At 40.4% G+C, this 22719-nt stretch overlaps 1 protein-coding gene across 2 annotated transcripts in view; it reads left to right on the top strand.

Annotated features, from left to right (window-relative positions):
• RALGAPB (Ral GTPase activating protein non-catalytic subunit beta) overlaps positions 1–22719 on the top strand; it is a 64558-nt gene that overhangs the window by 27306 nt on the left and 14533 nt on the right. Inside the window, exons 10-23 of one of the 2 annotated variants that reach the window (XM_066199259.1) lie at positions 1026–1227; positions 3004–3171; positions 3938–4052; positions 4289–4436; positions 7237–7301; positions 7472–7604; positions 9500–9621; positions 11628–11810; positions 13858–14009; positions 15614–15801; positions 17945–18051; positions 19660–19812; positions 20424–20633; positions 21601–21759. In XM_066199259.1, the coding sequence (XP_066055356.1) occupies positions 1026–1227; positions 3004–3171; positions 3938–4052; positions 4289–4436; positions 7237–7301; positions 7472–7604; positions 9500–9621; positions 11628–11810; positions 13858–14009; positions 15614–15801; positions 17945–18051; positions 19660–19812; positions 20424–20633; positions 21601–21759 (2105 nt within the window). Of the gene's footprint in view, positions 1–1025; positions 1228–3003; positions 3172–3937; positions 4053–4288; positions 4437–7236; positions 7302–7471; positions 7605–9487; positions 9622–11627; positions 11811–13857; positions 14010–15613; positions 15802–17944; positions 18052–19659; positions 19813–20423; positions 20634–21600; positions 21760–22719 lie in introns of both variants that reach the window. The other variant, XM_066199258.1, reaches the window with a different exon arrangement.

Here is a 22719-nt window from a genome sequence, read left to right as displayed (position 1 = left end):
TATAAAAGTTTTGGAAATCCATCTAGTCTTAGCTATAAACAAGAACACACTCTTTAAGATGTTAGCAATCCTAGAGCAAAGCTGTCCAAGGAAGAGGGGGAAAAAATTGAAAAACAAATGACATTGAGTGCAGTATATATTTTGTTTTGGTAGCTATCCTGGAAGAAAGGATAGAGCCAACAGAGTGAGTGGTCTCATATTCACACAATGCTGCTGTGTGGGAGGGAGACCAGAAATCTCTCCAGGAAGACATGGATTGGAGTGGTGTGGACTGGCAGAACTGGCCTGTGGGGGGGATCACAGGGCTGGGCAGGACCAGGTTAGGACCCTCTGAGAGGATCGTGGAGGATAGGGAGCAGGAGATGGCCAGCCCACGGTAGCTGCTGTCTGGAAGCTCTCTTATTTATTTGGCAATTTTAGTGATCATGTGAGGAGAGAGGGACCAAATTAGGAGAATGAGATTCTACAACCTTCCCTTTCGCATATGGGGCCTTAAAATTTTTTGATTATTTCTTTAATAAGTATGTTTGTACAGCAAAACTGGGTCAAAGCTGCTTGGTGTTCAGGGCAGCATGAGATGAGTCGGTCAGCTGGAAGTTAAGTGCTTCCTTGGAGGTCAATAGTAATAGCACCTATTACTGTTGACTGATTTTTTTGTTTGTTTTTCAAGGGAGCAAGGGAAGGTGGCATTTCATTTTTATGGGGACAAGAACCAGGTGATGCAGATCCTTGCCCTTTCAGAGAGGGTAGGAAGCTAGTATTGGATATAAGCACTCTCTTCCCAGCAAGAAGTTGGGTCAGTCTCTAGGATATGAAGGTCTGAAAGTCAGTTGCTGTTATCCTTGTGAAGAAAACAAGTTAGGTACACCCACAAATACTTCCTAAACAGAGGCACTGACTCAAATACAGTGAACTAATAGCTTCATGTTAACTACTAAATTGGACTTGATCTTTGTGTCCAGGATCCCATGAGCCTATTCTGTATGTTATCACACACAGTGAAACACTGTTTTTTCTCTTCCCAGCTATAGCGACACAGGCTAGTGTGGAGTTCCGCCGGAAAGGATCCCAAATGTCCACAGACACTATGGCTTCCAACCCCATGTTTGATGCAAGTGAATTCCCAGACAACTATGAAGCAGGAAGGGCAGAGGCATGCGGGACACTGTGTAGGATATTTTGTAGCAAGAAGACTGGGGAGGAAATATTACCAGCTTACCTATCCCGGTACTAACCTATCTTCCAGTTGCTTTATTGGTGTAACTTTATGATGCAGACTAATTTCCAGTGAATAGCATTCACTCACTGTCTGAATCCTGTGTTACCAGTTTAAAAACACCTAGCTGGCCTTCAGAGGCTGGAGGTGGGATTCCTAGCTAAGCCCAGTGCTGTTTTCCTCTCACATTTTCCTGATACTGCTTTTCACTGGCTTTTCTTCAAGTTTCAGTTGAAGGAGAGTACCTTAAAGTGCCTCCAGCTGGAAGGAACATTTTCTTTGGTGCTTTCTTGCCTCTTGTATTTTTGTTTAATTTGTCACTGAATATTGTTCAGATGGGAAAAATAAGTGTGCAGGCCAAAGACTTTGTACACTTTATTAGACCACAAAGGTTCTTGTGTTGTCAAATACCACATCATTTGGTTTGCTTTTTTGTAGTTGCTTTTTTTCACCCTCTGAGTATTGAAATGCAGTAATAGCCCATTATTTAAAACAGCTGTGTTTGAACTACCTCTGTTCAGTTTTATTTCTGAAAAAATGAAGCAGTTTTGCTGTCATAGTATACCTTTTTCACAAATTTTTGTTATGTAAAATAGCAAATGCCAGAGGTACAGTGAAGCAGGGAAACCTTTTAAATATTTGGGGAGCTGGACTGGAGCAAAACACACGTCCAAACCAATATGATTCTCATATGTTCTCCATTTATTCTGTTCCAAATGGTGGCTTCTATACACTTAGAAATAGTTTACAGTTACAAGTATTTTCTCATTGGTACACAGCATAGGAAAAAATGCAAACAAACACTATTTACCTTGTTCGTAAGGTGGCTAGAATGTTCACTCTACAAACTGTACTTATTAATACCTAAAATCCCCTTGTCCCTTGTGAACACCTTAATCAGGAATTTTTAACTGTGCCACAGGCTTCAAAGGCCGTGAATCTGAGGCCCAGTCTGGGGTAGCTCAAATTGCATGCCCACACTCTAAAAAATCCTGCAACAGTACAGAATCAGTTTTAAATCATGATTCTCTCGAACTGTTCAGGTAAATTTGTCCCAGATGGCATTAAAACTTCCCAGAAGACTGAACAATTTTATTTCTTGAACGTTGCAGTATTTTTTGTATAGATAGTTCATATTTTTCTTTGCCAGTCGGTGGGATTCTTCTGTGTCTGCAAGACTTTTGAATTGTTTAAGAGGGCATACATGTTCTCTAACAAGAAGCTGCAAAAGAAGCTAACTGCTCTAGGATGATGAGCAGCTGGCTTTCTGCCCTTGATTTTTCATTTGAAGTGGCTATGATGGTTATGATTGGTCTCGTTTTCCAAATTGCTGATCAGTGTGTCTTGTCCTGACATCCTGTCCTCTGCCTCCCCCCAAGATTTCACTGTATTTTTCTCCGATTGGGGTGTTAAAATCCAGGTCTTGCTCCCACCCTTTTATGGGCAGGGAGTAGTGGAGAGCAGGTGATCTGCTGCTAGTAGCCAGCTGGTTGTGCTTACTCAACTCCCAGTCTGTGTGTTGCAACAAGTCAAAGATTTCAGTAAAACTGCTACGCTGGCTTTTCATATGAAATACCTGTCATTTGTGAGGGTTTATTACGCTGGTCAGGTGTGCTTGCCTGTGCTCAAGTAACATAAGGGAGGACTTATATCAACGTTTCCGAGCTCTATTTTTGAAACTTTTGAAACGTACTTTATATAGACAAGATCAAATAGTTGGCTGCAGAATCATGTGGGGTTCTGATGATTTTATGTGCAAATAATTAAATCTTATCTTTCTTTGTCAGATTTTACATGCTTTTAATTCAGGGTTTGCAGATAGCAGATTTCGTTTGCCACCCGGTTCTTGCCAGTGTTATTCTAAACTCCTCTCCTCTGTTCTGCTGTGACCTGAAAGGCATTGATGTTGTGGTTCCCTACTTCATTTCAGCTTTGGAAACTATTTTACCTGACAGGTAAATTGCCATTTCCATATAAACATCATCAGAGATGCTGGAAGATGTTTGTCTTTTGTCATTCCTGTGTAATGTCACCAAAGAAATTCTGTGATGTGGGGCCCACTGTCTGTATGTGTATTTGATGGTGATAATAGCAACATTTTGTAAGCTCAAATTTTCAGTTTTATTTAATGCAATTTTCTTTAAAGCAATAATAGTGCTTATTTTAAATGACATATGTGAGTTGTTAGCTGCATACTCATTGATATGACGCAATGCCTTTAAGAATAGGAAAATCTATTGAAATATGCCAAAAATATATTGAAAGCCTTTACTATTAAAGTAAACTTTCACAAGATATTCATTAGTGGCTGTTGTTGCAGTGTATTCAGTAAGTAAGCAAGCATTATTAAATAGAAAAGTTGATAATTTAGACAGATGAAATTGGAGTAGGTTCTTATCAGAGCTTTATAGATTTCTGAATGTTTTGCTAAGTTAGGCACTTAATAGTATTCTCTGCATTCTTTTCTTCAATGTATGTGTTATGTCTTGATACCCTGTTTCATTTTGATGTTAGGCAAGTAGACAAAAAGCATTATTTATCTCCTGGACTTAAATCTCAGCCACTGCTTCTTTAGGATCGGTCTTAGAAAGAAACAGCTACGTTGCATATTGCAAATTACTTAAGACCACTGGGTGGGTGTATATTTAATATTAACTTAGTTACGTTCGGCTCCAGGCTCTTGTGAAAAGTTCATTAACTGTCTGATGCTTTGATTTGCAGGGAACTCTCAAAGTTTAAAATCTATGTAAACCCCACAGAGCTAAGAAGAGCTTCCATTAACATCTTGCTATCTCTGTTGCCTCTCCCTCATCATTTTGGAACAATAAAGTCTGAGGTAGTACATTTATCACTATGTTTTGCATTCTGTTTTTCTTTTCCTGGGAGTGGGATTTGGATGGGTTGTGGGTTGTATTGGGTGTTTCCTTTAGCACTGGAACTCTTTCAGTGAATGTGAAACAGTAAGACCATATTACAGGGTGTCAGTAACAATATGTGCTGTGAACACTGACTTTTGAAACCCTGCTGACATGATCTTCAGTTGATACTGAAATAAGTGTATTTTTTCTTCAGGTTGTCCTGGAAGGGAAATTCAGCAATGATGACAGCTCAGCATATGATAAGCCAGTAACATTCCTGTCCTTGAAGCTGCGGCTTGTAAATATCCTTATAGGAGCTTTGCAAACAGAAACTGATCCCAACAACACTCAAATGATACTAGGTTATTTCAGCTTTTTATTTATTTACTGTATTATAGAACTATCTGTCTTAATCTGTCCTGGGATAGTATTGGTTATTAGTGATGTGTTGCTTTGCAAGAAGATGATTTATATTCCTGGCAGGTTGTCATATGTGTTATCTTCCTCATACTATGAAAACACCTTAAAAAGCCTCACATTTTTGTTAGTTGCTCTTTTTTAATGTGGAGTAGTACTTGAAAAGTAGAGGCAAAAGTAAAGCACATTCTAGCACAGAAAGTCAGTCATAACTAGAAATGGAAGTAGGTAAAGTGTCATAATTTTAGGAAGGATTCCTGTCTAATGGATTTCAGAGAAAACCTTCGATTTTGATACGGTTAAACCTAAGAAACAGATTGACATACTGGTGACTGGTGGTCCAACATTGGCAAAATACAGATGACATTTGTTTAGCAGTGTGTAAATCCTCAGACAAAAGCTTTGGAATAGAATGTGGAGCTGCACCATGCACAGTTTGGTACACTGTTCTTGGAGGTAGTGAGTGGATTAACATTATGCTGAGTACTCAGGAAGTAGAAGATGAAAACTTGGATAGTGCATGATCTATCAAGTTAAATATGTTTTCAGATAAGTACAAATGTACATGCCTATTATTCTTTCTTGTCCCCCCTTACTCTTCTCTCTTTAGAAGTGCTCTTTTCAACATGATGTTGTTCTTGCCCTTACCACTTTCCTTTTATGTGTTTAAAATACCAGCAGTCTTGTGGTGTGAGAGAGAGGTCTGTCTTGTTCTGAGAGGCAGGCAGTTTACCTGGTTAACAGAGGAGGGCAAGAAAATAATGCATAGTTAAGGGAAGGGAAACAAATCAAAGTCTGCAAAGACTTTTGGAAGGTTACCTTGCAATAGTTTAGGCAGTTTCCTTTCTCGCTGAAGACTAGAGGGGAATAATTTGAAAGAATAATTTGCACCCACTGCTGGTAAAGGGGTGAGGATATCTGTGGTTTCCAAGTGAGACCCTCAGAACATTGGTGCACCTGAGGTTGTCCCACCTCCAGTACTGTGTCTGACACCTCAGGGTGATGCTTTGTTAATTCCCACCCCTGCGGTCCAATGCCCCCTCCACACCTAGTTTGTCTGCAGCCAACTGGGTAGGTGCTCTACCTTAAATGGCTTTTCTGCTGAGAATTATTATTCCCATGCTAGTCTCTGCCGGTTCACCTGCCCTTGTATTCCTTCTCTTAAGCTCCTGTTTCCATATGTGAAGTTATTTCCTGCTGGCTTTAGCTAGAGGGGTTTCATGAATCTCCAGTTTGGCCAGAAATTCTCAGGTGTACCACCAGCTTCTCAACAAAAGCAGGGTTTGTTTCCACCTGCTAATAAATGTTTGGCAGTGAATGGTGCATTTCATAGAATCATAGAGTGGTTTGGTTTGGAAGAGACCTTAAAGCTCATGTCATTCCATCCTGCTATTCCACCATGCATTCCACCCCCATTCCCTGAGCAGGGGCGCCTTCCCCTATCCCAGGCTGCTCCGAGCCCTGTCCAGCCTGGCCTTGGACACTTCCAGGGATCCAGGGGCAGCCGCAGTTTCTCTGGGCAACCTGTGTCAGGGCTTTCCCACCCTCACAGGGAAGAATTTCTTCCCACCATCCCACCTCACCTTGCCCTCTCTGTGTGAAAACATTCCCCCTTGTCCTGTCATTTTCCTTCATAGAGTAAGTTGTGTTTTCCTGAATCTTCATTGATGGATGAGGCAGGGGAAGGATCAGAAAATTAAAACTGAAGCCACCAAATGCGCCAGTGTCAGCCAGTTTCAGGTCCATGTCCTTATTGCTTTTTCCCTCATCATCTAGGCGTGATGCTGCCAAGCAGATACAGGCTGTTCACCCTAGTTTAGCTAAGACACATCAGCAGTTTTGATTTAAGTGAATTAAAACTTTCCTGATGTTGAGGAGAGAGCTCTGTCCCGGCTAGCTTGGATGCAGTGGGGTTGGTGACCCCTGCAGTTAAGAGCATCAACTTTTTGAATACAGTATTTTGGGCACTGATGAAAATTAGAGCATGGAAAGTGACAGGCTGGTGAGAACTTACAGGCAGAGGGAATTTCAGTGTATCCCTCCTCAGATTATGTACTCACCTTCTGATGGATATCCTTAAATGTAACCTGAGTTTTTAAATTAGCACAGTCTGGGGTGAGACAAGGAAACACTCCAGCCCTTCTGTGAAGCCAAAATCCTTCTAAACTGAGGAATTACCTATCACAGAACAGTTGGGGCTGGAGGAGACCTCTGGATATGATTCAGTCTAACTCTCTGCCAAGGCAGAGTCACCGGGAACAGGTGACACAGGAACCTGTCCAGGTGAGTTTTGAATGTCCTCAGAGAGGGAGACTCCATGACCACCCTGGGCAGCCTGTTCAGTGCTCTGCCACCCTCTGTGGAAGGTTGATTTTCCTCGTGTTGAGGTAGAACTTCTTGTATTTCAGTTTGTGCATTACTCCTTGTCCTGTTGCTGGGTACCACTAAACAGAGTCTGGCACCATTCTCTGGACACCCACCCTTGAGATATTGATATGTAATGATGAGATCCCTCTCAGTCTTTTCTCGACTGTGTTCAAAGCATTTTTAACAGCTGAAAGCACTCTGTGTCTCAGCTTTCATCTGCTTCAGATGGCTAAGCTCAGAGCAAGTCCTGTCTTTTAATAAGAGATTCTGTAAAACAGGGCTGCAAACCTCTACATTAAACCTTCTGTGCTGCTTGGTAATTTTTAGTAGTGAATTCTCCTGTAGTCCATAGTTAACTTCTGCTATCTGATTCTGCAGGTGCAATGTTAAATATTGTTCAGGATTCAGCACTGCTAGAAGCCATTGGCTGTCAGATGGAAACGGTGAGTATGTTTTGTTTATGAAGTTACTTCTTCAGAAAGAATGCATTCCTCACTTTACCTGCTACTGAAAGGGGCTCAGGTAGAATCTCAAGGTTTGATCTTCTGTATCTGAGAGCATGGGGAACTCAGAAATTTTTTTTCATCTCTCTTAACTGCCTTTCACTTTGCAGAATGGTGGTGAAAACAACCTCTTCAAAAGCCACAGTCGCACTAATAGTGGCATTAGCACTGCAAGTGGTGGCAGCACAGAGCCCACGACACCTGACAGTGAGCGGCCAGCACAGGCCCTCCTGAGGGATTATGGTAAGGATAGCTCTTTGGAAAGCCCTGTCATGGTATGCCAGGGTGATGTTTTCTGGCTTTTCTGTTCTAGTTCTGGCTAAAGCATTAATGTACCCAGGTGTTTGAAGCCAGGGAGATAGCCCAGCTGTGTGCTGCAAGTGTGCACTCACATGTGCTCTTCCAGTGGTTGTCTTAACCCTACTAAAGCACTCTTAACATTTTCAAAATCAGAATGTAAAAGCTTTTGAAAAAGGTGTTTGCAAACTTTACTTTAACTTATGTTTTCAGGACACTTAGTTTCTGTCAACAAGAATGGGATATATGTATATCAAGTGTAAATTAATTGCTTTGATAGCATTCCAGATGCTCGCCTGACCTCTGCAGCACCTTTTCTTAAACCACATTTAAAGAACATTTCAGGGACTCTGGCTTTTATAGAGCAAGTAAGCAGAATGCTTGTGGTATGTCATATGTTATAACAGTAGAATTTAGTCATTAACTTCAGTTTCCTATGTCTTGTACTGTCCATTTTTGACTCTCTATAGTAAAATCCATGTTCTAAATCTGTGGTAAGCTGTGTGAGGTAAGCTGTCTGACTGTCAAGGTCCTGCAATATCATTTGCTCCTTTGGTCTTCAGTTTAACTGATGCTGGCCAATTAAATGTGAGAACAAGTCACCTTTATTATATTGTAGCCTAGACTGACAATTCTATCATCACCAACCAAAACTGTTTGGTGGTGTTTTTTTATCTAGTTCTGTAAATAGCAAGAGGAGGAGGAAGATTATCAGGAAAGGTTTCAGTATATTCTAGGGGTTCATATAAGCTTGTTGGTGCTTTCCCTACAGGATTTGCTTGTTTGAAATTATCAAAGTGCTAGTTTTCTTTATACCAGTTGAATTGCATGTTTAATTTATGTGGGTTTTCATTGGCAAGTTCTTGTAAAATATTCATTTGCAAGATTTAAAAAATCTTCCAAATATTTGAATTACAGAGTCTTCATACCATGACATAACTAGAAATATATTTTTGTAGTATATTCATTTTTACTGGATTTTTTAAATTCCCTGTGCACAGAAGGTAAGGTTGTAGGGAGCCTTTGAAAAGAATTTATGTTTCCACTGGACGCTTCAAACAAGAGAAAATTGAATACAAGACCATTTATTGTGTCTGTTTAGCCATAGTAGACTCTTGAATCTGCTCCTGGTATGACATTGGACTTAGTTTTTGAGTGTTAAATAAGGTAATTTAAATTTTGGGAAGGATATACCTTCTCTGTCATAGTTCTCATGTCTCTTTAAACTAGTCATTGAGCCGTTTTTTCTTTCTGACATTAATTTGCATAGTTCAGTTTTAACAAGTACAGATAGCATTTATGTTTTGTAGTATTTTGAAGTGAGAACAGTTGATATTATCTATGTCTGTTGAACTAGTGCATTTTTTGATAAACATTAGGTGTGGAAAGAATGGTTAACTTCTGATACAGATATCTGAAATTACATGTGCTTCGTAGTTCCTCAGTACAGTTACTAACGTTTAATACACATTACCAATGCCTATATTTTCCAGAAACTAAAAGACATAGCATGACTGACAGTTTAAAGTACAATAACAAAATCTGAAGCTGGCTGTTCTGCTGCTAAAATGCAGCAGAGCTCTGGGATTATTCAAAATGTATTAAAAAAATTAAATTGAGCTAGCTGGTCTGAATGGGTCTGTAAAATGCCTGAAGAGTGCATGAGGGAGTTAACCTGTGCAAAAGGCATAAACCAGTTTTGAGATGGTTAGAGTTTATTTTGTGTCTGTATTGTGGCTGCTTTGCCTTGTGCCTGTGCTTTGCTTTTTGTCACTAATGCTTAGTTATTTTCCCTCCCTGTGGTGTGTGGTTTTGGGGTTATATCCTAGCTCTTCATACAGATACTGCTGCCGGATTGCTGATCCGCAGCATTCACCTGGTAACCCAAAGGCTCAACTCCCAGTGGAGGCAGGACATGAGTATCTCTCTGGCTGCCCTGGAGCTGCTCTCTGGACTGGCAAAGGTGAGATATGTAGCTTGGTGTGTTTTGGCCCCTTCTCACAGTGTGGTTGTAGTCCTGCCTGGGTGAAAGTCATGTCACAGAACAGATTTCTGTGGCTGAGTTTGTCAGCAACTATTCTGTTTGGAAATGAAAAAGAAACAGCACTGCCGTTGTAGGTAGTTTTCTCTCAGTGTAAACACATTGTGGCTCAAAGGATGTGGACTGGGAATGTCTTTGATCTGAAACTTCTGTTGTACCACTTTTCCCCTTTCTTTTCATCTTGGTAATAGTTTTTAGAACTTGACAAAATGTAGTGTGTTGCTAGTATGAAGTGTTCCCTTCTTCAGAGCTTTATCTGCACACAGTTCTTCATTCAACACAAATAACAACTAAGGCTGCTAGGTGAGGGAGAAGAGTTGAGATGCACAATGCCCCTTTCTGCCTGAGAGCTCTTGTGTCCAGACTAGACTTCATGGCCTTTGTTAAGCAAAAATCCAGTGTGTTTAGCACAGCCATGATAACCAGGTGTGACAATTCAGCACTTCCTGTCATAATCCCTCAGGAACTCAACAGATCTCTTTTAATGTGTGTCTCAAGCAGTTTGTAGAGCTTTAAATCAGCACTAAGCCATATTGGACTGGGTGTTTGTTCACTATTGCAGTAGCATGAACTGAAGAATGTATTTGAAAATGTTCTGAAATGAATTAATGTGTATTATTGGATCTTATAGAGCTCCATACAGAACCAGGGCTTTCTGTAGCTTGTGTGGTTAAGCCAGAGTCTTCTTGATTTGGTTTGGTTTTTTTTTTTCTTGCAGGGTTATGGGAATGTGGAAATATCTCTACAAATGTATCCCCAGGTTAATGCTAAATGTTGTAGTCTCTGTATAACTCTCATGCAACTGAAGTAATTCTTGCCCTGGAATATCTTTCCCCTTTACAACAAAGTGGGAAAAAAAATGATCACTTCTTCCTGCACAACTACTGTGGGGACTTGTTCTGCTTGTATCTTTGGAGGTGACGAATCCCAAAGCCTTTCTCAGGAAGGGGCTGCCCTGTCTTGTTTCTGTTCAGCACCAGGTTATTTGTGGGACTTAGAAAAGTCAGAAATCTTGTTTCCTGCAGAAGTGCTGGTTCACAAACCTGCCTTTCATAAGATTATCTTGAGGGGACTCTGCTGTAGATCTTGATCTTCTGAAGGATGTTTTAGCTAAATCCTGGGGCTCTGAATTGTCACTCCCATTTGTGGAGTACAGACTTTAATGCTGGCAGCAGCAAGTCCATCCAGCTTCCTCCATGGTCAGATGCTACAGAGTAGAAAAATCCATCTGTTCCTTTGCTGAGTCACAAGCTGTGAATGAGAGAAAAGAAAGGAGAAATTCAGTTCTTTAGCCTTACAGTGCAGGTCCTCATAGCTCATTGTGGTGTTTCCCGACCTTCTCATCTGGAGCCTTGCTCTCTGCAGCCCTGAGCTGGGAACGAAGCAGAGGGGGGTATTTGCAGTGAGTTTTAGGGAAGAGGTTATGGAGTTTTTTTCAGTCTGCTTGTCCAAGGATGGATTTTTTTGTTCCTTTTACCAGTGGTGAAACTTACTGTGCTGAGAATATGTCTAGGGGAAAGTTACTTGAGCAGAATGAAGCCCTATGGAAGGGAGACTTGGCAGTGGGTGGGTTCTTGGAGATACGGAATGGGTTGCTAGAGCTGAAGAAGAGGCATTTGTGGAAAAAAAATTTCAATACTACAAATTAAGCTTACATTGGTTTCTTACCAAGCCACACTGGTACCACCCCTGCTCTTTGAAACCAGGCCATGCTATGTGGTCACACCTCACTGCAGCATTTCTTTACTTTTAGTTTCAATATCCATTGCCGTTAAATAATTTTTCTCGTAATTTTAAGCTATAATCAAAAAAGAGCTCATCTGTTTATTGCTGTTTCTTAAAACTGTATTTAGAATAGTTTCAAAAGCTGTTTTTCTCTCGAAGATTTTTGTGGAGGAGTTCTTACCCTGTTGCCCTTGCTGATGCAGGTGAAGGTGGTGGTCGATCCCTCGGATCGGAAGCGCGCGATCAGCTCCGTGTGCAGCTACATTGTCTACCAGTGCAGTCGCCCAGCCCCGCTGCACTCCCGGGATCTGCACTCCATGATCGTGGCAGCTTTCCAGTGCCTCTGTGTCTGGCTGACGGAGCACCCCGACATGCTGGATGAGAAGGTCAGATCCTCCAGTGGATAAATTGAGTGCTGCATCTGAAATGCCTTTTGTGCCCAACCTGTCTGTTCTCGATACTTTAAAATAGTGTGGTTTGCATAGCTTTCTTAAGAATTTCAAAAATGGTTTCTATGCTAAATACTTCTGAACTTTAATTCCTGATCTTTATTCACCAATACTGTGCTTGGCTTTAAAATTATCTTTATAGTTATAGCAATGTCTCAATCTTTCGTCTTTCTTTGTGAAAGTAGAAGAAGAGAAAAGAAACCTGGAAAAAACCAAAAGAGAAATATAGACATGAATGGGGTAACCCATAGCTACCTGCTGCAGGTAGCCATGACTCTCCTCATTTCTCAGCTCTTACCTGACTAAAGCATTTTCTCGGCTAAACAGAATTCCTTTAATGCTAATATTTTGATAATCAGAATTTGTTTCACCGATCTTTCTAGAAACTGAGCAAAGCATAGGTCAGTATAAGGTGGAGTTTACTTGGGAAGCTTGAGAGGAGCAAGAAATGAGACATGTTTTCAATTGCCTTCTGCCCTGCTGCTTAAGAAAAAATGAAAAAGTTTAAATGCACATTTTCATTGTTAATCTCTTTCAGAGCCGACTTTAGTAATCTTTGTGTTTTTATAGATAATAGATATGTGTGCATTATGTAATATTTTGTTATCTTATTTTGTTATTTTAGATAGAACATTACTTATCTTTGTTTTGTTTATTCTGTAACATACAAAAATACGTATTTTTTTAAAAAAAAAGAAGATTGAAAACCCACAAGTAGAACTTTAAATAAAGATGCTTTCTGCATGTGCTTTGGAGTACTGGCATGGCAGCAGGTGACTGCAGTAAGATAAGTTCCCTGGATGTGGCACAGGTTGTGTTGACTCAGTTGCATAATGCTTTATTCCATTCTGTTATGGTCTTTTTTATTTCAATTGCCACTGTAAGGAGATAGTGTTACATACTGTGTGCATTATGTACTGGACACTGGGTAGCTCATTCCTGGATCACGATAGTCAGATGAGAACCCTTCATTTGCAAATATCACCCTTCCCTCCATTTGCAAATATTAAAAATTCAGCTTTCCAGGTGCCTTCTCTTATATTTGCTTTAAATTTCACCTGCTGTAATGCTACTCTGTAAACTCCTGCTGTCGTTCTTCATGGGCAGTCTTTTCAGCCCAATGCTGTTTAATTTTGCTCTGTTAGAAAACTTTGATTTTTCTCTTCACCTTTTATTCTGTATCAACAACGAATATAAGGAAGGACAAAGGCCAGGACATAGAATCCTGTCTGGTTTCTGGTGGTACAACCTGACCAATCTTGTTCAGTTTTAGTCATTTATTCAGGAGAGGTCTTTCTTTGTTATGCTGTAGCTCAAGCCCTGAGATCTGAACCTTTGTTGTAGCAATCTGAGTATTCTCAGCGGGTTATTTTTTTCTGCACAGAGTTGATGTGTCATATCTGTGGTTCTACTGAGTGTTGGCCTCTCCTGTGATAGATTTATTGAAGATTTTATAATGTACTTTTAGAATGTTCTTATTTTTCTCTTGTTGAATTAGATAACATGATGTATTTTACTAATGAAAGATGTTGGCAATTGAAAAATTTGGAAAAGGATTTATTGCAGTTTTCCAGATGAGTTCATTCTAATGAATATGCTTAGAACTTAAAACTTTTGCAAAGAGTCCCAGAAATGCATTTATTATCTCTTTAATTATATTTACATTTTTCAGTTGCATTCATAATAGTCCTCTTGGCAATTTGGTATGTATGCTATGAAATACATTGTGTATTTATTCATTCAGAGCACTTTTTACCATTAGAATATAAATAGATAATACAAGTACACATCTACAAACAGAAAAAATACCAGTTCTATAGCAAATGTGATCTTATTTTAACAGTGTTGGAGTAATCTTCTGCCTTTAAATAAAGAGCTTATATTACCAGCAGTGTTTTTTACTTAATGATATATTGCTGTTGCCCTGAGGTTTTGGGTATGTTTATCCAAGTACTTCTGCTTCAAGGTGGTTCTTGTGTTTTAGGATTGTTTAAAAGAAGTTCTGGAGATTGTGGAGCTGGGCATTTCAGGGAGTAAATCCAAAAACAGTGAACAGGAGGTCAAGTACAAAGGAGATAAGGAGCCAAACCCTGCCTCCATGCGAGTGAAGGATGCTGCTGAAGCTACACTAACATGGTATGTAATTGAGAGTGTTTAATAGGGAGTTCACAGCTGGTCATCTCTGATGTAACAAGACTGTTAAGGAAGTTAGGCAGAAGTTCTCTCTCTTTGCCCTTTGGGCAGGACTGTGCTCTGCCTTAGATCTCTCCCCCTCCCCATGCAGGTGTTAACAGAAAACAGATCCCTCTGGTGACTCTTTTCCCCTTGTGCTTCCTCTCCTCCTTGTACAGCAAAACCCAGACCATCCTCCAGCCCTGGTGTTCTGTTCCTGGCCAGGCCTCTCTGCAGACAGCAATTCCCTCTCTCTTTCACTTATCCCAGTGATCCTGTCTTCCCATTTCCTCTTCTCCTCAGCCTGACAACATACGCTGTCCCCACTCTGGTTAGGAAACTGATAAGCACTGTGTGACAACAGGGAATGGCACATGCTGGAGCACGATGGGATGGCTTCCTGCCCACAGTGTTGGGCTATATTAATATATTAGAAGGATTCTGCTGGAAATGCAGTAACAGATAATGTGTGGGTTGGGGAAGGGAAGCACAGAGAAGAAAATTGGGATTTGCTCCAGAGAAGTTGGAAAGCACTGTGTTATAGGCTGATCAGCATAGTGGCAGACAGGACAGATTGAGGATGGGGAGGATAAATATGTTTTGCAAAAGGCCATAGCTGCTTTCTTTTTTGCTCTGCTTTAGAATCCAACTGTTATAAACGTTACTGTTAGTATAAACAACTGTGCAATTTCTAAGAAAAAGCATCTACTCATTGGAACTTGTGGACAAATCTGTATTGTTGCCTGAAAGTATCTCTTTTAATTTAGAGAGATGAATGTGTTTTCACAGTGAAGTGGAAAAGTGTATGGGGAAGGCAATCTATAGACCTTATTTTGCTCTGGATGTTTGTGTTAAGGATAAAGTTCTGACTTAGATCACGTGAACTTCAGTCCGACACTGGACAACTCTCATTACTGGTTCCTGCCATAGAAATTTTCAATTTCTAATAGTGTTAGTGAGATCCTGTACAACTTCAAATTATTTCAAACAGGGCTTCTAGGGGCCTCCTAAGGCTGTGGCTCCAAAGAGGTAAGCACTGTTGGACCCCACCTGGAGGCTTTCTTCCAGGGAAGACTACCCTCTGGGGTAGTTTTGGTTGTGTGATCCTGGATCTTTTAGGGTCCCAACCCCTTAATGGGTTTTAAGTTACTGTAATCTGTACTTGAGGAAAGCAAAGGCAATTGTAACTAGTGCACTGCCATGTCTGTCCTGCTTGTTGATATGAAAGGACTAAAGTATGGATGATTGGAGAAATAATGTTTTAAGAATGAACAGAAAGCTATGAAAGGGTACAGATTTTCATGCTTTAAAGCCTATCTTAATATTTTTATAACCCAGATTACAAAGAAGCTTATTCTATAGGCAAAGTACCTTTCTTTGTAGGTTTTTATGCATGTTTTTCTGATGGTGCTGGTTATCTTAAAACAACCTGATGGGTGAGGGCAGATGTGCCCTGATAATGTAACTGCTAGGTCAAGATACAGGTGAAGAATATGAGTGAAAGTTTGTGCTTGGGTGGAACAGTTCACTTAATCTGTCATAACTCTCACCGTTTTTCTCACTTACAGCATTATGCAGTTACTTGGAGCATTTCCTTCTCCTAGTGGTCCTGCTTCTCCTTGCAGCTTGGTGAATGAAACCACGTTAATTAAATACTCCCGTCTCCCTACCATAAACAAGCACAGCTTCCGTTACTTTGTTTTGGATAACAGTGTCATCCTGGCCATGTTGGAGCAGCCTCTAGGGAATGAACAGAGTAAGTTCAGATTTCCCATTTCCTTCTTTCTCAGGCTAAAACCTTCTGTATGGAGCTGCAAAACAAAGGTACTTCATCAAGTGTCTCACTCACATTTCAGGGGCTTTCCTGTCTGTAGGTGGGCACACAGAGCAGAGTGTTGCTCTGGGGTGAAGTGGTGGGAATAACTTTAATGCCACTGATAATCAAACATACACAAGCCTATCCAAATTGTTCATGCAGTTGTCCAAGTCTTTCAACCAGTGAGATCATATACTTGCTGCTGACTGCCATTGAAATAATGGGTGATGGACAAAAGCAATAACATTATATTTTGAAACATCCTTGTTCATACTAGAATAAAAATGTAAAGAGTATAGGAGACCTGATAGGGGTAAATGCTTAACATTTGGTTAGTATGTCTCCTTTATGCTTGCACCATTGCTGCTGCTTGCTTTAGGCCTCCTATTACTACATATTTCTGTGGGTGCTTTCAGCTCAGGTGGTTTTAGTTGCTTAGGAGCTGTTAAAACTTTGCCATGTCTGATCCTGTTCTGTCAATGACACCTTCTGTAAAAGAGATTTGTCACAGGGTGCTGGCTTTCACAGCTGTGTCTTACTCATTTCGGCCTCATAGACTTTGACCATCAGGAACTTATTACAAAAATCTGGTGTTAAATGATGCTTTGAACAGAACAACTGATCTCCCATAAGTCGTGTCATGGTGTTACCTAATAGAACAGATGAAAGTTCCCTAACATGCTACCTCAGTTAAAGACTAACTGTTGGAGCTGATGTGCTGTCCCCAGTATATTTTCTTCATCTGTAGCTAGTATGGAGCCTAAAAACCAGTCTTGAAAGCAGAAATTGCACAGAACTGCATGAACTGGTGCTGAGAAGTTGACTTGTAGTCCAGAGTGCTTGGACCATGTTGAGAATCACTGAACAGATCTTGCAGGAAGTGATAATGCCGGGAGCTGTTGCCACATGTCCACCCTCATTATGTGTTAGAGCAAGTGTGTTCCTGACTGGAGTAGGTTAGAGTGTGCTAGAATGGCTAAGCAATCCTCATGCTCATTCTGCCTCTGTTAAATGTGTTACTGTGTTATCACATATTAGATTATCTTTTCTTGCTGTGTATAACTTGCTTACAAATCCCCTTTGAATTACGAGATTAATTGCCATAATGCATAAGTACATCAGGCCAGCTCTGAGGCAGATCATGGAAGTCAGTGACTAAGGAGCTGTTTTGGGTTCTCTGTGTGTGTGCGCTTATGTACAGGGTGTGAATAGGCTGTGCTGCACCCTGAACTTCCCAGAGAATACTGGGGAAGGAATAGAGTTCTGCTAGTTGCCTGATGGTGCCAGTGTGTGGTTTGTGTGCACAAAAGATAAATGCAAATACCTTTAAGAAGAAAAGCTTATGATGAAGTATGATGATCTCATCAAACGTGACTAATATCGGTGGCCTTTTAAATCTTGAAGGAAGACTGAAATCCCTGGAATGTTAAAATCATCATTGTGCCAGTAGATAGGCACCTCGAGACTCTGTAGTCTGACCTCCTGCTGTAGACGAGGCCAGCACTGGATTTGGACCAGGGTAACATAATCTGATTTTGCCCAAGTGGGTCTTCCAAAGTGGGACAACTTCTCTGTGTCCCTATTCCTTGTGAGGAAAAATTTTACATGATGTGGAGACAGGATCTTCTGAGTCTTTCTTTGAGCATTGTCATTTGTCCTTCCACTGTTCTTACTGCTGCTATTTGTGAGGAACTTTTACACAAGGTCATAGAAGCGTCTTGGAATCGGTATCTCCATATGGTCATTGTCTCACCTAAACAGGCAGTGACTGGACAATCTTCTTTGATTTCCTTGGGAGTATTTTGTAGAGAAATGGTGATCTGCATGAATTTGGATGAAAGTTGCTTTTAATGATGAAACTGAGCTGGCAAGTATTGAACCGACAAAGCAGACTAGGACTTTGCTGCTGCAGAGAGATTTGCTTGCTTCTCACCAGGAGTTTTCTTTAGGGTCAGGGAGGAGTTAACCATGAAAGCAAAACCTCTGCTGTCATGCCTCCATTTTCTTCTTGTTGAATGATTGCACAGTGAACTGTTTGCAGTATATGATGATATCTTATTCTCTTAACCCATGTGCTTTGCAGATGACTCTTTCCCCTCTGTCACGATTTTGATCCGTGGGACATCTGGAAGATTTGCCTGGGCCCAGCAACTCTGTCTTTTACCAAGAGGAGCTAAAGCAAATCAAAAGGTCTCTGTCAAAGCCTGTAAAGAAATCTTTTATTTAGAGATGTTCAGCAGAAATTCCACTAATGTGAGACAGTCCCCCAGAGCTGGTGATTATACATTAAGGCTGAGCCATTGGGGCCTTTAGCTGTAGGTAATGTGCTGTATCTCTGGTAACTCTTTACCACTTGTGATTAACTACAGGCTGTGAAGGTGCTGTTGCTTTCTCTACTTGCAGACTTGCTCAAGGGAGGGGACATTCTCTTTTTTCTTTTTTTCTGAAAACATCTTCTGAAGTGATGGGGTAAGGCACAGTGTATTAAGTGTGTAGGCCAGAATGTTGGTGCTAGTTTTCAGGTGTCAGGCAAAGCCCTTGCAGCAGAGGGAGTGAAGTCTGGAAGTGTAGCATGTGGTGCTGAAGAGAGAATAGGTCTTCAAGCTACAAAGCCTGATATTGCACAGATAGCTGTAAACCTGCTGTAAAAAAAAAAATTATCTAGATGAACTCTGGAACAGCTCTGGAGAGGGATGGTGGAGGAGAAATACCTCAGTTTTATTTTACAGTAAAGTTTCTTACTGCAGTTGTCTAATGGAGCATGTACTCTTGTCATTAAAATTTCTGTCTGTGAGCTTCTCCAATTCTTTAAACTCTTCCCATGATCCTCAGTACAAGAGGATCATGTGATGTAGCTGAAATGAGGGCTTGTCAGTCTCAGCTGGCATGTTCACATTTAGATGTATGTGGTCTCTGCAAAGCAGCCTTTGGGAAGACCATGCAGGATGTGTTTGGAGCTCTGCTATCTGTGGAGCTGACCCTCAGCTAAATAATCTCAGTTCAGGTGTGCTACCTCCTACACTAAAGGGCAAACCATGGTCTGACTGCTGACCTCACCAGTTTTAAGGGAACTTTTCCAATTTGAAGGCATTCTATAACATAATTGTTAATGGTTTGCTCTTTTGAAATGTAATCAGTAGTAAACTCAGTAATTAGTAGTAAACTTAAGAAACAACACTGAAGATGCAATGAAGGGTCTTCCTTGCTTGGAGCTGATGCACCGCCTCTAAACCTGCACCTAGATCATTTGTTGCTTTCCTTGGTAACTTGAAGTTTGGAATTACATAGTGACAGTCTAGAACATGATGTAGTAGCAGTGTCAGAATTGCATCATGATCCATGATGCAAGTCCTTTGGCTATTCTGGCAGTGCATCTCCTGACTCACAGCATTGCTGCTCTCTTTGAGGCCTTGGCTTGTTGTGGTCATCACAGTCAGGAGGATTGAAATGGAGCTTTTCAAATACTTGCCAGCTTTCTCTGAATACAGTTAGAACAGGCTGAAAATGAGATTTTGCCATGTAAGCTTGCCGGGTTTTTTTGTGATTGCAACTGTTTACTGGCTAGATGCTTAGCAGGGTTCATAGATTTCAAAATGGACAGTTGTGTCTTTTCAAAATTTACAGTCATGTTTTTAATACAGGTCTATTAGTTTGAAGTATTTAATGTTTTTTAATGATGCTGCTCACTAATAGATTAGTGTAGTTCTGGTGGGGAGGGGAGAGGAAATGTTTTTCATCTGTTATAATACTGTCTCGTGATGCAATAACTTGAATGTAAAAGCAACCTTTTTTTCTCAGACATTTGTACCAGAACCTCGACCAGCTCCTAAAAATGATGTGGGGTTGAAGTACAGTGTGAAACACCGCCCTTTTCCTGAAGAAGTGGACAAGATTCCATTTGTGAAAGCTGACTTGAGCATTCCTGATTTACATGAAATCGTGAATCAGGAAGTAAGTAACTGTCTCTGACTTGATTTTGTTCTTGGGGTTTTTGTCTGCTCGTGAGTCATGCACTTATGTCTTACTGTAAATAGTTTTACTCTTTGGCTTGTCCAATTCCTTATTAATGGAATCATAACCTCTGCAAATTAGTGAAATCCATGCACTTCTCCAGGAAGAAGCCAATGCTTTGGATATGTTATTTGGGAGAGACTGCTCAACATGTTTCATTACTGATACTAATATCCTGTAGGAAGCAATGACTTGCATTTCGTTGCTGCTTCTGGGGAAATGGAAGGGTCTTTTTTGGGACCTTTCTGGGAGAAGAAAAGAGTGCATGTCTCAAATATTAAAATTTCCCAGGATCTAATTTGTTTTAGTTTCTGTTCTCTTGAATAGGGGAAGCCAAAGCTGATACTGGATATTCACAGAGCTCTCCTGTGCCAACAGGGTGTTTAGGTGCTCATTTTGCAATGTTGCAATGTCTTTTTTGAAAGTGTTTTAGTAACCATTCTGATAGTGGACTGCAGCTGCTACTGTAGAGCTTTCCTAAGTGATGGAACTGTTTTCTTAGTGGATCTTTGTGATTTTGGTGACATCAGCAGTTCATGCAATTTTTCCAGCTCGAAGAGCGCCATGAGAAGCTGAGGAATGGCATGGCTCAGCAGATTGTCTTTGAGACTTCCATAGATCAGAGAAGTGAAGAGGAGTGGCGGAAGAAGAGCTTTCCTGATCCCATCACGGAGTGTAAGCCCCCGCCACCAGCACAAGAGTTCCAGACAGCACGTTTATTCCTCTCTCACTTCGGGTTCCTCTCGTTAGAGGCATTGAAGGTGATCTGATACCTCTTGGTGTTGTCCAGTTCCTCCTGATCCCATGTTATCTGGCTTTTGAGAAAAGGGTAAAAATAAGTTTTGTTAGTGGAAGATCATCTGTGTAGTTCAAACTACTGTTCAGCTGCAGTCTAATCAAATCAAGGGATAGATTCCAGTGTTCCAGGATTAAGCGCAGGGTTATGAAAAGCTGGGCCTCAAGTTGAACATGCTCTGAATAGGTGTCCGTGTCTTTGTTTTCAGTAGATGCATAAGCTATCACACTCGAATGTTCACACTTAAAATCATTTCACAACTTGAGTTAGGTTTTGGGGAGGTACTTAAAGACTCTCTGAAATAAAACTGCCATAGAAGTTTTGCTTCAGAGTTGGTTGTGCTGAGATGGCTTAATCATACGTAAACACTTGGTACATAGTAGATGTAGGGGTTTCTTTTTAAAACTAAAATAATTATTTTTAGAGGTGACCCATATTCTTAATTTGAAATTCTGCCTCTTACCTGTGGATTCTTGCATGTATTTTTTGCTTTTCCTTCCAGAGAGCTGTTAGGAAAAGTAGACTGTGGAGCATTTGCGAAAATGATGTGTGAAAGTGCTCAGTATATTATTGGATATTACTGCTATTTAAGTTAATCTGAAACTGCACATGCAACTGTGTTCATAGCTGTGATATTCCGAAAGCATCTGCTGTTTTTGTTGTGTGCTCTTCTTGAGCAAAATATGTCTCTCACTTGGAAAGTACCACTTTTATTTAATGAAAGTGGAATGCAACAAATTGTCAACCTGTTACGCTTGCTGTTGCTAATTTACAGTGACAAGATTATCTCACATCAAAAATCCCTGTATAATTTTGCTCTTAGGGAAGGGAAATAGTCTTTTTATATTTTAATGGGTTGCAATTGAAGCCATGAAGACCTTTCAATTAAGGAAGATGGGGTTTTAAACTGCTGAACTCTGTCTATTGGACAGGAACCTACTAACAGTCGTCTACCCCCTCACCTGATTGCACTTGACTCTGCTCTTCCTGGGTTTTTTGATGACCTTGGCTACTTGGATTTGTTACCTTGTCGTCCTTTTGATACTGTTTTCATTTTCTACATGAAGGCAGGCCAGAAAACTAGCCAGGAGGTAAGTGAAAGTGTAGAGTGCCAACTAGTCTATATTGTACTGTTTTTAGTAATTTCCAAGTGAGTAAAGCATCACTGCTGGTGACTAAAGTGGAGTATCAGAACCAGTGCGAGCTACAAGTCACTGCATACTCCCTTCATCTGAAGGTTGAAGTATGTTGCTCACACTTAGGATTATTGTAACAAATTTAATATATTTTTAAATACAGACAAGATATATATTAATAGTATTTTTTATTATCTATTCTGTCCTTATTGTCCTTATTTATAGAGTTCAAAGATTCAGATCAGAAAGGCATTTCAGCTTTGTTGGCTCAGCTTGCAGGAAAGGTTGCAGTTTGTTCCAGCAATGAGCAATGTCAAGGTAGTTTGGTTTCATTCTAATGTTAAACACATGTTAAAAGAATGAAAAACTTTCTGCTAGTAAGGAAGTATTATTGCATTGTAAGTCTTTATGCTATAATATTTAGATTCAAAGGTGATTAGGTTAATCAGGTTAATTTGTGTAAATCTAAGTTGTGACTTTTGTGACCTAGAAACTCGCTAAGAGGGTTAATGAGCTCATTAGGAAAGGATGTTTCTCTAGTACCTTCTCATTTCATTCATAACTCTCACAGTAAAAAGTAGGAGCATGGCTTCTGTAATAAATCATTGTGCCAACTCCTCATGTCACTGTGAATGTACAGTTGACACCGCAGCACCTTCCACGTTGGTGTGGGAGACAACTCTTGAAACCAGGATCATCTGTGGGTGTTACAAATTGTCATTCAGAGTAGCCAGTGCACAGTGTTTTCATCTGCAAAGTCAGCTATGAAACAAGATATGCTAGGTTTGCCTGAGCTGAGGTGTGCACTTGCTGAGCTGGCAGAATGTTTATATGCTCTTATAGAGCTCTTATGTTTCACACTTACCCTGACTTGTTGTGAAGCACAGCTATGGTTTCAATGTGCTCAATAATGAG

This window comes from Chamaea fasciata, unplaced genomic scaffold (assembly GCF_029207755.1).
Source record: "Chamaea fasciata isolate MVZ Bird 193981 ecotype frontalis unplaced genomic scaffold, bChaFas1.0.hap1 SCAF_17, whole genome shotgun sequence".
Classification (NCBI taxonomy): Eukaryota; Metazoa; Chordata; class Aves; order Passeriformes; family Sylviidae; genus Chamaea; species Chamaea fasciata.
This window is presented reverse-complemented; position numbering and strand designations above follow the sequence as displayed.